The 14,542-nt window shown below is 38.8% G+C and overlaps 1 protein-coding gene across 1 annotated transcript in view; it reads right to left on the reverse strand.

Annotated features, from left to right (window-relative positions):
- The window catches only part of SPPL2A (signal peptide peptidase like 2A), a 46,893-nt gene that overhangs the window by 27,017 nt on the left and 5,334 nt on the right, over nucleotides 1–14,542 (reverse strand). The window contains exons 2-5 of the mRNA XM_046652669.1: nucleotides 5,064–5,183; nucleotides 4,554–4,736; nucleotides 3,982–4,071; nucleotides 3,368–3,501 (exon numbers count right to left, since the gene is read on the reverse strand). Of these exons, the coding sequence (XP_046508625.1) occupies nucleotides 3,368–3,501; nucleotides 3,982–4,071; nucleotides 4,554–4,736; nucleotides 5,064–5,183 (527 nt within the window). The remainder of the gene's footprint in view (nucleotides 1–3,367; nucleotides 3,502–3,981; nucleotides 4,072–4,553; nucleotides 4,737–5,063; nucleotides 5,184–14,542) is intronic.

A 14,542-nucleotide genomic window follows, 5' to 3' on the forward strand; every position in this document is an offset into this window, starting at 1 on the left:
ATGCCTGTTCCGTGCTCATCAACGTATTATGAAGGATTCAAAAGAAGTTCAAGACACAGCTTTGTCCTACTTTGATTTAAGATAGCAAAATTTTGTTTCTAATTCTCTCAACAACCTTTTCTAGGTCACACAGCTAACAAAAGGCAGAGGAAAGAGTCACAGGTGCCCTTTGTTAAGCAGTCTGTCCTGTCACTTTAACTGTCCCCTCCCAGTTACAGGGAACCCACTACATACTCTTCCATCCCCAGGCCCTTCAACTCTGGTCTATTAAACTCAGTTCCCTTTGTGTACACCCTGACCATTCTCATCAGGTCTGGGCTGAATACAAACTTTAGGTTAAAAAAAAAACGTTTACTTCTATCAGATTGTCCATTTGCCAAACAGCTTATTTACCAACACGCCACTTTCTTATTAGAAAATGGTTGATTGGGATGGTCAGGACATCACGCATCTGTGACTCCAGGGAGGCTGCCCAGGAAAAGGGCAGGGAGAGAGTTTGGGGAGAGAGACCAGCACCTCCGCGAAACTATAGAGCTGGATGACAGGATATTAACAGAAGTTTCGATGAAAGTGGTACCTGAGTGGAAACAGTGCCAATCTTTGGTATCTACCATGGCAAACAGATACATTTAAAACATTTTTGGGGCTGGCCCCGTGGCCGAGTGGTTAAGTTCGCACACTCTATTTCGGCGGCCCACGGTTTCGCTGGCTCAGATCCTGGGCGCAGACATGGCACCGCACGTCAGGCTGTGCTGAGGTGGCATCCCACATGCCACAACTAGAAGGACAACTAAAATATGTAACTGTGTACTGGGGGGATTTGGGGGAAAAAAGCAGAAAGAAAAAAAAAAGATTGGCAACAGTTGTTAGCTCAGGTGCCAATCTTTAAAAATAAAATAAACACATTTTTATCATACAATACATATAAGTCATAATGAAAGATTTATATATTCATATTCAGTGTACTGAACAGCACCAGGCAATTTCTTAAAGGGAAATGTACACTAGATGTATATCACATTAAAATATTACAATTCATTTTTCAAAAAAATTGCACTCTTAAATCAGCTCAAGAACCACATGCAATGGGTTAGCACAGCTAATACATATAGCTTTCTTCCATGCCATCTTGAGTTTATGAAGCTTGAGGATCAGTGATCTCATTATAATAAGACTTTAACTCTTTACTGAAAAGTCTTTATATGGAAGCAAGCATCTTTCCCTTTTGCGTAAGGTACATCTTTCACTTGGTAGGGTAATTCTGAGTTATGAGGTCCCGTTCTGGCAAATCTTCCCTCCTTAAACCTTATTCTCTTTCAATCGAACTCTCTTTACTTGTTAAATGATAGTCCTTATGAACATTTTTTAAAAGTAAGATACAATTGACATGTAACATATTAGTTTCAGGTGTACAACATAATGATTTGATATTTGTATACAGTGCAAAATGATCACCACAAGAAGTCTAGTTAACAACTATCACCATAGTTAGACATTTCTTTTCTTGTGAAAACTTTTTAGATCTACTCTCTCAGCAACTTTCAAATATGCAAGACAGTATTATTAACTATAGTCACCATGCTGTCCATTACATCCCCAGGACTTATTTATAACTGGAAGTTTGTACCTTTTGAGCCCCTTCACTCATTTTGCCCATCCCCCACGTCCCTGCCTCTGGCAACTACCAATTTGTTCTCTGTATCTAAGAGTTTATTGTTGTTGTTGTTGTTGTTTAAGATTCCACATATCAGTGAGATCATACAGTCTTTGTCTTTCTCTGTCTGATTTATTTCAGTCAACATAACGCCTTCAAAGTCCATCCATGTTGTAGCAAAGGTGCTCATACTCTTAATCTACTGTGGATGGAACATTTTCCTTTTTATCACGGATTCATATTCTCTTTCTCTATACTGTCACCTCCTCCCACACACATATACACTTAGTTCTTACTATCTTTATCTTAGAAGCAGCCACCTCAATTTCAAAATCCATAAACCTGCAGGTAAAGGACAATCTCCTCTCCCAACCTAGCTAGTGAAGGCAATAAATTCTTTGTTTTTGCCCACCATGATGTTTTACGAATAAAAAAGCTTATAGGTACTCCTCTCCCACCTCCAACTTTGTTGAGCGGGAGCCTACCCTGACATGTATACGAAGCTTGCCGTGCTAACTCAAAGTGTGGTCCATGGGCCAGCTAAATCACTTGGGAGCTTGTTAAAAATGTGGAATCTCAACCCCCATCCCAAGCCTACTAAACCTGAATTCTCATTTTAATGATCTCAGAACAGTTTGTATGCACATTGCAGTTTGAGAAGCACTACTCTAGGGAAGAAATAATTTAATGGAGTGAGAATCTATATTAAATGGGAAAACATCTTCAATGACACAGTAGCTTTTGGGAAATTACTTATAAAGTTTCACCAAATAATCTAGAAAATAATCTTGGCGATCTTACATAACTATGCTTTATAAAGCTAATGAAGAAAAAACAATGCTTACTCATATGAGAATATGTGACTATGTTGAAATGTGTTTTCCAAATACATAAAATATTTAAAGCTCAATACTCTGGAAACCTACACTTAACTAAACTCTAAGATTTCTCTCTTGATATAAGTGAATTACATTTTGGTATTTTAAGAAATTACAAAGAAGCTTAGCTTCATTTAGTTGCAAATAAATCTTTTTCAATGGAGCCTATTGATCAATTCACAAGGTGAATATATTGTCCTTTATGCATGAAATAATATGCTCTGAGCACATTTTTAATTTAGAGTTATAATTATGAAATAATCCTTTTATACTATATTGCCTGCTTTAATCTAGAGCCAAAGGTACCTAACTCTAAGAAGACTGGGTTTAGGTTGTTGTTCAACAGGGAAATCCAAATTTCACGTACATTTGGAATTTCTATATTTAAGTTAAGATATGGACATGCTTAATATCCTTAGAATTCCTAACGCATTAAACAGAATGATGAGGGCACACCGTAATGACTTAACTCAGGAGGAGCCGAGAAACCTCCCCTACTCTTGCTTATTTTCTTACCATCTAGATATTTAGGCACTTTCGGATACTAAGAAGTATCTTCCCCTTTTCTGGGAGAGAGAATTAAACATTTTAATTTAAAAGAGTCTTTGATGGGATCTCAGTGCTTCCCTGCCGGCAGAAGAGTTAGTGGAATTTATGACACTCTTTTCTCCATGAAAAGTAATGACCTATATGAGGACAAACCTGCAATCTGATCTTAGTGGTACTATATTCTGAGGTCAGGTAGAATTTTAAAAGTTGTTATATTACTACTATGATTATCAAACAATAAGTTTTAAACAGTTATCATAAAACACTTCAGTTTAATTAAACTTACAATTCAATTAGTCCACTCCAGTATCCCCCTAATGCCACGGTGAACACAGCAATTACAAAAATGACCACCATAGTATAGTCAAAGTTAGGCCATGATGGAGAATACATTTTCACAGTGATGTCATCTCCAAGAGACTGAAAGGCAAAGCAACAGTTAAAACACCAGAATTCGTTTTTTTCTACTACCCTGTATGGCAGCAATATTCCAATCTCACTCTGGAACGGACACTATACATCAGATAGTCAGGAATACAAGAACTATTTCTGACATGATGTAGTCTCGTGTCAAAATTACAAGGCTATGCTTTGGTTTATGAAATCTGGAAAGGGCAGTGTTCCACGCAAGCACATTTTGTTCAGGGAGTTAAAGTTAAGAGAAATGATACGACCTAGATTTCTGAAGAGATCAAAACGAATAAATACCCTGTATAAAGTCAGCGCTCTGAAGCACCCTGTGCTACGGGGGAGGTGAATCCTTCCCCAGTACAGACTAGATAGGCCTTTATACTTCCTGTCAGCAAATGGAGCAGGGATAATGTAAATTAAGTATCAGTGGTTCAAACTAAAGAGCTGTACTATTTATAAACCTTGTCTAACATGTAATTAGTAATTTACCTGCTTCATATCTTTAAAGTCTCTGTAGTTTATAAATGCAATCAGTATTTTCACATCAAGAAATTCAGATTTGTTCCCTGAGGGGGGAAACTAAAAGAAAAAAACATTACGAAAACTTATGAACTGCCAGTATGTTTACAGAATAAAACAGATCATTCCATTAAATATAAATATCATCTCTTTTTTTAGTTACAAAACAAAGTTTCATGTGTTCTTTCTTAATATTATAGTAAGAGTTCTCCAACTGGAATCCTTTTAGCATAAACTTAAACTGAGACATATATATATATAAAATACACGATACAGAGGTGTATCATTAATGTGTGTATAACACACACACATACATGTATACATTTGTTCCTAATAAAGTCTCGTCTACTTTAGGAACAGAAAAGAAACTACAAAATTTCCCAATTAAATACCTCTCATAACCAGAATGTTTATTTTAAAAGAATTCTACCATCAGATTATTCAAAACTCAGCCCTTAAGCTACACACAAACAAGACAGTTCAATTCCTGTGTCATTTGATATCACGAGCTCAAAAGAAGCTATGATAGCTTTATAACTTACTAGGATGCTCTTATTGGCAACCAACAACGCTTCAGCACCTCCTGTCTGTGCAATTCTGGCTTTTTCAAGAAAATGGCAGGTTCCCCATTGTACCACAACTGCTTTGTTCTTTATTCCATCAGGAGGAATATCAGAAAGGTTGCACAGTGGTGTGGTAGTCAGATTCATCAAACTAACAGAAGTCTGAAAAGAAGAAATGTCTTTAACATGATAAACATCATATTTCACCCTAAATCCATTCAGTGGTGAAGTATCAATACTGGTGTAATACAAGGGTTTTTTAAATTAGACATTTTTTATGACTATTAGGCTTTGAGGTAAATATTTTAAAATTCCCTGGCTTGTTTTTTCCACTGGGAGAAAAATACTTCAGCAAAAGCAATAAAATTATTATTATTTATTAACCATCACATAATACAACTAGTTTACACACTAAAACATAACAATCACTCATTCTCACCTTTCACTGTTTTTATGCTTACAGATAAACAGTAACTGGGATTTACTTACTGCATTTTCCAGGGTACTTGGAAGAGCCGTCCAACGAGGGTTATAGAGCATGCAGTAGTCCTTAGAGGATGGAGGCGTGCCATTTCCAGATGCATGCAGGATTGCTTCCTGAGCAGCTGTCTAGGACATGAACAATAATTTTCACATTGGAAATAGTTTGGCTTGTCAACAACTCAGAATTTTAATAAAGTTATTTATATACAGGTTTGACCACATTTCCTGAAGAGGGAAGGTCTTCTAATGAATTTACGTCTTCTTGTTTGAAGAAATACTGAACTATCCACATTTGCCCAGAACACATTCTTTAAGGAAGATAAGACACTTTCCTCTGGAGATACCACTGTGGCTCTTGTTCTAAGGGCCACAATCCAGGGAGGATTCTTGCTATGATGTGATAACTTCACTACTCCCTTCACAGCCTGAAACTTTCCTTCCCAATCTCTTGGGAGTTATTGCTTCACTGTTTATGGTCTATAAAAGAAAATGCGCTTGAAATCTCTCAACCTGTCTTACCTGCCATATTCTACGAGTAATTAGGATAAAACAAAAAGGTACATTATTATTTCCAAGTGCTATCTTGGGAACAAAACCAGAGAAACTGGAACTCTCAAGTTCTCAAGATTCTGCAAGTGCCTACTCAAAAAAGACCAATCCAGAATTTAAAGTGAGGAAAAAGAGCTAGGAAAATGTTCTTTCCTTTTGCCTCATTTCCCACTACCTGGAAAGAAAAGAGAGACAAGAGGTAAGAAGTGATTGAAAAGAATGACAACTGTACATGGGGGTGGGAGTGGAGAGTATGAAATGAAACATCCTGAGATAATCAGAATACCACTCCACATCACAATTCCCTTCCCATCTGGGGCAATGCAGATCCTTCCTCTCTCCTCCTCTGAGCAAATCTTCCTCTAAAACACAAGGGAGAAAAAAGATCGCTTGGCAAATAAAGACGATGTTCTAAGCCTCTATCACTGGAACATGCATTAGGTCGAGCCACATGAAATTGCTGATATTTGACTATTTTTGATCTACAAAACTGGTAATTTCATGGGAGTCAATCAAAATTTCTAAAAAATATAGAATGCCCTCCTACATAAAACTTCCCCTGAACATTTGGGTTTAGAAGGCTCTCTGGCACACCTGGGCCTTCATTAGCTTACGGATCTAAGCAAGTATAGGGAATTCATAAAACATGCCATCAAATTACACAGAATAATTAGATAAGCAAATTATTTGTGGGAAAAGAAATGTAGTTTTCATTCAGCTATATACTTGGTGTCCATGAATGGATTCTCACAGCAGAGGTGAACGAATATGTTAAATTCTTACTACACACCCAACTATTTTTAGTTTATAAACAAAGTATACTTAGGTTATTTTCAGACATTTATCTGATTCAATATCACTGCTTTACAAATGAGGGCACTGAGCCTCAGAGAACTTACTAACATAACCTACCTAAGGACATAGAGTAGAATCATCTACAATCCTAACTACAGAAGGTAATCCTGCAGATAATCACGAGGGTTGATTAGGTTTAGGGCAAACATTTTTGAAAAGAATACTTTGTAAGTGAATTGGCTATTTCTTATTGCATCCAACAAAATGGCACATGATGTCAGGATGTCCCACCATCAGAGATGTTGAGTTCAATTATTTGGTTAACGTAGTAGCTGCAGGATTTCTCCAGTGTAACGTTATATATATATTTTTCCTTTGTGATTGGCAAGTAAGTAATCTGTAGCACCATGTGAACAAAAACCTCTCACCTACTGTTTCAGCCTCTATGATGATCCATGCCTGAATCTAATTTTATACATTACATTGGGAGTTGCAAAATGGTAAACGTTTTTTAATACTGCCATTCCTGCTACTTTTATTAACTAGTATTCTTCTTCAGAAAAGAGCTTTACTCTCTCCCTCTACCACCATTGATTTAGTATCACTGGAGACTCATTGACTTTTTAAAATTCAGAGTAGTTTAATGACAACTATTTGTTTGATGTTCAAATTGTCCCAAATTTGGCCAGCAGACCCTGTTCCAGCTGACTCCATTAGCCTTTGAGGACTTTCTTGTTTTTTTGGCACAAGACGTCCTAGGCTGACTATCCTTTATGTGCCACAGATCTGGAACCAGCCATTCTACTAAGCTCCTTTTGGAGAGGAACGTTATTTAGATTAGGATTTGGGTTCTGACTGAGCACACTGCTGCTCAAGTGGGATAACCTTTGTAAGAGACAACTGGCAGTATCAACCAAAAATTTTAATACACAGAATCTACTGATTCATAGCCTACAGATGCATTTCATAAATGCACAAAGATAAATGTATAAAGATGTTCTCTGAAATATGATTTGTTATAGCAAAAAAAAAACCCCAAAACCCAAAAAACCCAACTTCCACCAATAAGGAGCCCATAACATTATGGTATGCACAGTTCACAGCTGTTAAAAAGAGAGAACTAGATCTGCCCATAGAAACAGATGTCCATAGTGAGAAAAGCAAGTTCCCGAGAGATATTTAGAGTTTTATGCTAATTTTATAAAAATAATGACCCCTCCCCCCAAAGCTCCTTATGTGTATCTGTGCATTTATTCGAGCCTGAAGAAGCATGTGGAGAGAGACACCAGCTACTAAAAAAAAAGAAGGTGTGAGAGGAAAACAAAGGCAAAAGTGATGGTGTGAAAAGATTGGAGAGAGAAACCTGAAAAAGGAAAAAACATTCAAACAAAACAGAAGGTATGGAGTCCTCTCCTCTCCTCCTGGCTCTCAGTCACACTCTTAGGGGTTTCTTTTCTATCTTTCCAGACACTATCTATGAATATTATATATATATATATATATATTCAAATACACGTACTGTTTTACACATATGGGATCATACTATATATACTGCTCTGTAGCTTTTCTAAAATTTACATTTTTTACATATTAGATTTTCCATATTGATACATACACACTACCTTCTTGTACACAACTGTATAATATTCTGTATACTTTTATAATTACAAAAACTAAGAGATTAAAAATAAGCTTAAATTTCCAAGGAAGTACAAAGATGTCCAAATACGAGTCAGATTTATTTCTATAAAGGGATTATAATCTTTCCCACAATTGTAGAAAATTCATCATTGACAAATGTAAAAACTCATTGATATGGGAATTACTACGGCAAAACACAAACTTGAGTAGAAGACCAGTATAAAAGAGGAAAGTATAACCACACCTAATTGCAGAATAGTTAGTATTGAACGTGGGACATGCAGCACATCTCATGAGCAAGCTAACATACCTAAACAGCTTCAGCTCTTCCACCACATTTAAAAATATCTCAGTAAAATTTCTCAAAGAGATTGTGTAGCTTCAAAAAGTCAGTTTATTAACAATAGGTATCATGAGCTTTGGAATTAGAGACCTGGGATAGAATGGCAGTTTTACCACTTACTAGCTATGTTACAAGTCATTTAACCTGTCTTAAGCTTCAACGTCCTCAGCTTTGAGATGACAATTAAGTGTCCAGATCTCACGGAGTTGTCATGAAGATTGAGTTAGATGATGCAATTGTTTGTACATATTGAGCTCTTAATAAATGGTAACTATTATTATTATTATTGCTGGGGAAGAATTGCCCTGAGTTTTTTATGTGAGCTGCTGCCACAGCATGGCCACTGACAGACGAGTGGTGTGGTTCCAAACCTGGGAACTGAACCTGGGCCACTGAAGTGGAGCGCACCAAACTTTAACCACTAGGCCATTGGGGCTGGCCCATAACTATTATTACTAATTATACATCTAGCACCTTGCCAAGTACTTGTACCATGCAGAATACAAGATGATTAGTGGGTGCTTAGAGTTTGGTAGGATGTGGGGATAGGGGGTGATAGCTACAGAGTACAGAGCTTCCTCTGTTTTTTTTTTTTCCTGCTTTCTCCCCGAATCCCCCCAGTACACAGCTGTATATTTTAGTTGTGGGTCCCTCTAGTTGTGGCATGTGGGACGCCGCCTCAACGTGGCCTGATGAGCGGTGCCACGTCTGTGCCCAGGATCCGAACCAGCGAAACCCTGGGCCGCCGAAGCAGAGTGTGCGAACTTAACCACTTGGCCACAGGGCCGGCCCCTCCTTTTTTTTTTAATATATATTATTTTTTAGATCAGCTGTAGAGTCACATCAAAACTGAGCAGGAGGTACAGAGTTCCTACATACCCCCTTAACACACACATACACAGCCTCCCCCATTATCAACATCTGCTCTAGAAGAGCACATTTGCTACAATCAATGAAGCTACACTGACACATCATTACCACCCAAAGTCCAGTTTACATTTAGGGTTCACTCTTCGTCTTGTACATTCTATAGGTTTTGGCAAATGTATAACAACGTGTATCCACCATTATAGTATCATACGGAATAGAGAATAGTTTCACTGCTCTAAAAATCCTCTCTGCTCCATTTATTTGGTTTTTTTGAGGTGATATAAATGTTTTAAAATTGTGGTAATGGTTGCACGTATCTGTCTATATTACTAAAAGCCACTGAATTGTACACTCTAAATGAGCGAATTGTATAGTATGTGAATTATATCTCAATAAAGCTGCCCCCCCTCACCAAAGAAACACTAAACAAGAAAGTATAGTCTTACTGGGACAATTAAAAACACACCTGAAATAGATAATCACAAACAGAATGTGATTAAAGCTAGTCTCTAGTAAAAGCTTTAGTAGTTCTCAGGGCATTAGAAATGCAAATTCTTGGGCCCTGTTAGAGACTGAATTGGAAACCCTGGGCAGTTTATTTTTAACAAGCCCTTCTGGAGTTTCTGATGCTTGTCAAAGTTTGCGAACCATGGCTATAGCAGCAGTGCTCCTCAAGATGCAATGTGCATACAAATCACTCAGTGATCAGAGGAAAAGGCAGATCTTGATTCAGTAGGTCTGGGTGGAGTGTGAGATTCTGCATTTCCAACAAACCCCCAGGTGACGCTGATGCTGCTGGGCTATGGACCACATCTTGAGTAGCAAGGCTGGGAGAGAACAGACTAGTGGAAACCCCATCACTGTGGGTCAAAAAAACTTGAAAGCATAGAGAAGGCTTGAATCTCAGTGTTCCTTCAAACAAGACAAGTACCAAAGTAGGTGAGACCTGTGGTCCACCCTTGCCAGTATTAGATCTTCTGACAAAGATCCTATGGTGGAAGGACAGGATGCCTTCTTTTTACATCTTCCAAATTAGAGACATGCTCCAAAACACCTGCATTTTCCTGTGTAATCAACTGCAGTCTGGTCTTCTATGACTTTACTCAACCCTTAAAAAATACCTGTTTTGATTTTCAATCGGTAATGAAAATATTCTCTCGGTAAAAAGCTTAGTCCCAAGAGCCCGAAGGGATTTAGAGATCACACAATCTAGTCCCTTCGTTTTACAGCTCAAATAGGTCCAAAATGATCAAAATGGTCTCAGGGGTCAGGATTAGAATTGAGCTCTCCCAAACGCAGACCAGCTCTCACTCTGCTATCACTTCAAGTTCTTTCACGTGGCTAGACTCCCCCAGCACCTCTCAGTGCCCAAGCATCACCTCCTGTTTTAATATCGGTCCATCTATCTGTGCATTAGCTGTCAACTCCCTCTCTTCCACAGTATCAGCATGGGTCTCCTACTACCACTCAAATTCCTCTAATACCCGATTAGTTCCTCCCACATCCTAAATATCCCAAATTCTAAGTCCTTTCCTTATACTCTTCCAAATAGCCCCAATTCTAAGACTCCAGAGCTTCATGGAACTCCTCTCCCTTTGAGAACTGCTCCTTACAGCTTGCCCCAAATCATCCTTCTCCACACAAGTTCCTCAAGAATCAGGTATTCTCCAGGGTCATCAAATCACCAATCTCACCCCTGTGCCTTTATAGTCCACATCTTACTTGATCCTCACACACAAGAAAAGCAAGGGTACTAGTTCAGAGTGTGGAGTAGTACTTCTGTTTTTTCTGACTCAAATTTACCTCACTAACACTTCAGGGGATGCCTGTTGTTTGTGAACAATTCCTAATTTACTTTATCCAGATCACTTGACTTCAATCATAATCTTTTTTTTCCAAATAAAAGAATACTGATGTTTAAGTCTATCTTAATATTATAGTTGTCTATTCCTTTGATCATTTTCCTTCCAAATAGCTTTTGGCATGACAAACATCAAATGATCACCAAAAGTCTAAAAGAGAACAATGTAATGGTGTATACTACACTCACATCCTTGTTGGTGTACTAGCTCTCTATTTTCCCAGACAGTCAGACCTTAAATAGAGAGACATGTCTAAGGAGCCTTATTTCATTAGCGTACTTACACTGAGTCAGTCTTGCACTGAGCTCCACGTCCCTGTCTCTGAGGCCTAAATCATGCTTTACACTCCAGTCTCCTGCTAGTTCCAACCACGGGCATTTGAATTCCTGGCCTCCGTTCCAACAGCCTCCTGACGCTGACTCACCAGCCCAATATTAACCTACTGGGAGCAGGCCTGTTCTACTCCTGTCTAAGCTAATAGGAGAGTCCGAGGATTCGTCCTGGACATTGGTTCACCGGCTTTATCTGTCTTCTACCCTTCTTTCTCCTTCAAAAGGTATCTTCCAGCATTGGATCTATTTAAGCCTTCACATATTCCTTTGAAAATAACAATTCTCGGGGCCAGCCCTGTGGCTGAGTGGTTAAGTTCACGCACTCCAATTCCGCGGCCCAGGGTTTCCCCGGTTTGGATCCTGGGTGTGGACCTAGCACTGCTCACCAGGCCATGCTGAGATGGCGTCCACACAGCTGAACTAGAAGGACCTATAACTAGAGTACACAACTATGTACTGGAGGGCTTTGGAGAGAAGAAGAAGGAAAAAAAAAAAAAAGACTGGCAACAGATTAGCTCAGGGCCAATCTTTAAAAAAAAAAAAAAGAATTAAAATTCTCTAGCTAAAAATTTATCTCAGTAATCTGTGCAGCAATTTCTTACCCTTTACTATGAATCACTGCTTCTTGAACTTTAAGGTTCTTGTTAAAATGCAGATTCCGATCCAGCAACTGTTAGGTGGGACCCATGATTATGCATTTCTAACAAGCTCCCAGATGATGCTCTGATGTTGGTCCGCAGAGTACGTAGTTACAGACTTCATCATGAATAGCAGTGCAACTCACCAGTCTTCTAGACATTACTGGGGTCCTCCAAGGAATTTTCTCAAGAGGTGAGAGTCACAATGTACCTGCAGTCTGCTGGTACAGCCAATGTTCATGTTTTGGCTAGCAGTTCCCCCATTTCACCCATAAGTTCCTTCAAAACTCTTTAGTATATGCATCACTGGGACCTACCTTCCCCACCTCTCTCCACTGCCTGTCTATTAATCCCTGATACACTCAATCCTTCAGTTTTAAGAGGCAATGTGTGAATGTGACTGTAACTCTCCCCAATTAACCCCCTTGCAATCATTCTTCAAAAAATCTACAAATTAAACAATTCCTCTATTTTTTAGACACCAAATATGAGGGCTGGGTTTTGGGGCAAATTTTGTTAATAAACAGAATTTATTTATAATGAGAACTAGCAATTCTTAAAAGTCCATATTCCTAAACCAGAAGATATAAAATTGCAATGTAATCACTGAATGGTTATGCTGAGGAGCACCAGTCACCTACCCAACTCCCTTCATCATAGCAATGTAGGAGGTACCCCTTTCTTTACAAGCATCTTTCTCTACACAGATGTGAGTTTTAAGTCAGCAGCAATACAGTAAGAGAGTTGACAGGGGCCTCTATAGGAAAGGCAGAGCTGGGGTTGAGTGTCTGAATGACGCATGTTCTAAAGTCAGGCCTAAATAACTTTTGGATCATTGGCTATTATATATTTCCTACACTTCTTACCTCCCCAATAAGTTATATAATCAAGACAACCTACGTTGTTTCTACTCTTACTTCCAGTATTCAAGGTTTATGGAAATGATGCACTGAAAGTGACTAGACCCAGACCCACAGATTAAGTGTAATCTTAATTACGTTATTAGTGGCTCAGCGCGAGCTAGCGCATCAAACAGGGATTTAAGGGGAATCAGAGGAGTTTGTGGGCCATGGGAAAAGTAGAGCCAGGATCATTTCCTGCACTCGGAGAACCTGGGGACATGTAATGTACAGGCTAAGAGGTAGTAGAGTGCAGGAAGGAGACAAGGTAATCATTCATTCATTCATTGATTTAATACTCTGCAGTCTATGAGATGCAAGGGGGAAGACAGCAGAGAATGAGTCAAGTAGGGTTTCTCCTTCACGGGGCTTATATTCTACTTGTTACCTAGATCCAGCCTTCTTCCTAAGTTTTCCCTAAGTAACCTTATGACTTAATATCTCAACTGTTGTAGAATTTATGATTTACACTAGAATTCTCAAACTCAAATGCCTACAAGGCCAGGCAGGTAATATAAATGCACAAATCAGAGTTGATTTAAGGCCACAGTGCATGGTAAAGCTTGGAAATTCTGGCCTAAAGGCAATCAATTTTTTTGTGCGTGTGAGGAAGAGTCACCCTGAGCTAACATCTGTTGCCAATCCTCCTCTTTTTCTTTGCTTGAGGATGATTACCCCTGAGCTAACATGCGTGCCAGTCTTCCTCCACTTTGTATGTGGGATGCCTCCACAGCATGGCTGATGAGTGGAGTACGTCCACATGCGGGATCTGAACCCGCGAACCTGAGCCACTAAAGCAGAGCGTGCAGAACTTTAATCACTTGGGCTGGCCTCAAGGCAATCAAATTTTTTAAAAATTTTAGTATCTTGGGGTAAGGGCCCACACCTGGAAACTTTATGGTCTAGATTTTTATAAACAGACCCAATCAGGTATTTTTACCAAAAAATTTATCAAACATATAATAAACATGACTTCTATCTTTAAATCTTTTCTTATGAATAAATAAATTCACAAATTTATCTGATCAGTCTTGTGATCCATCTTTGATTCACAAAAAAATCCTTACTGCACAACTTAGTGGAAAAATATCTAGAAATGTCTGAAAACCCTGAGTTCTGGTCCTCTTTTTCATGACTTTCTAGATGATCTAGGACAAGTCATAATCCTCCTGAAACTTCTCAGCATTATTTTGAGTTTCAAAGGAGATGTATGTGTAGGTGTTGCCTTTTAGGAGGGAGAAAACACAGCCAGCAGTGACTCAGAAAGCCGACGATGGGATGTAGAGTGCACAGGGACAGCTCAGAGGAGAAAAGGTAAAAGAAAAATTGTGAAGAATCTGAAAGTTAAAGGAGAGGTGTGACAAAACCATCATGTCTAAGCTCTGGCCGACACAATAAAATACCATATACTGGGTGGCTTAGACAACACAAATTTATTTCCTTAGAGCCCGGAGCCCAGAAGTCCCAGATCAAGGTGCCAGGACGGTTGACTTCCAGTAAGGGCTCTCTTGCCGGCTTGTAGATGGTTGCCTTTTTACTGTGTCCTCACATGGCAG

The sequence above is a fragment of the Equus quagga genome, chromosome 2 (assembly GCF_021613505.1).
Source record: "Equus quagga isolate Etosha38 chromosome 2, UCLA_HA_Equagga_1.0, whole genome shotgun sequence".
In the NCBI taxonomy this organism is placed as follows: domain Eukaryota; kingdom Metazoa; phylum Chordata; class Mammalia; order Perissodactyla; family Equidae; genus Equus; species Equus quagga.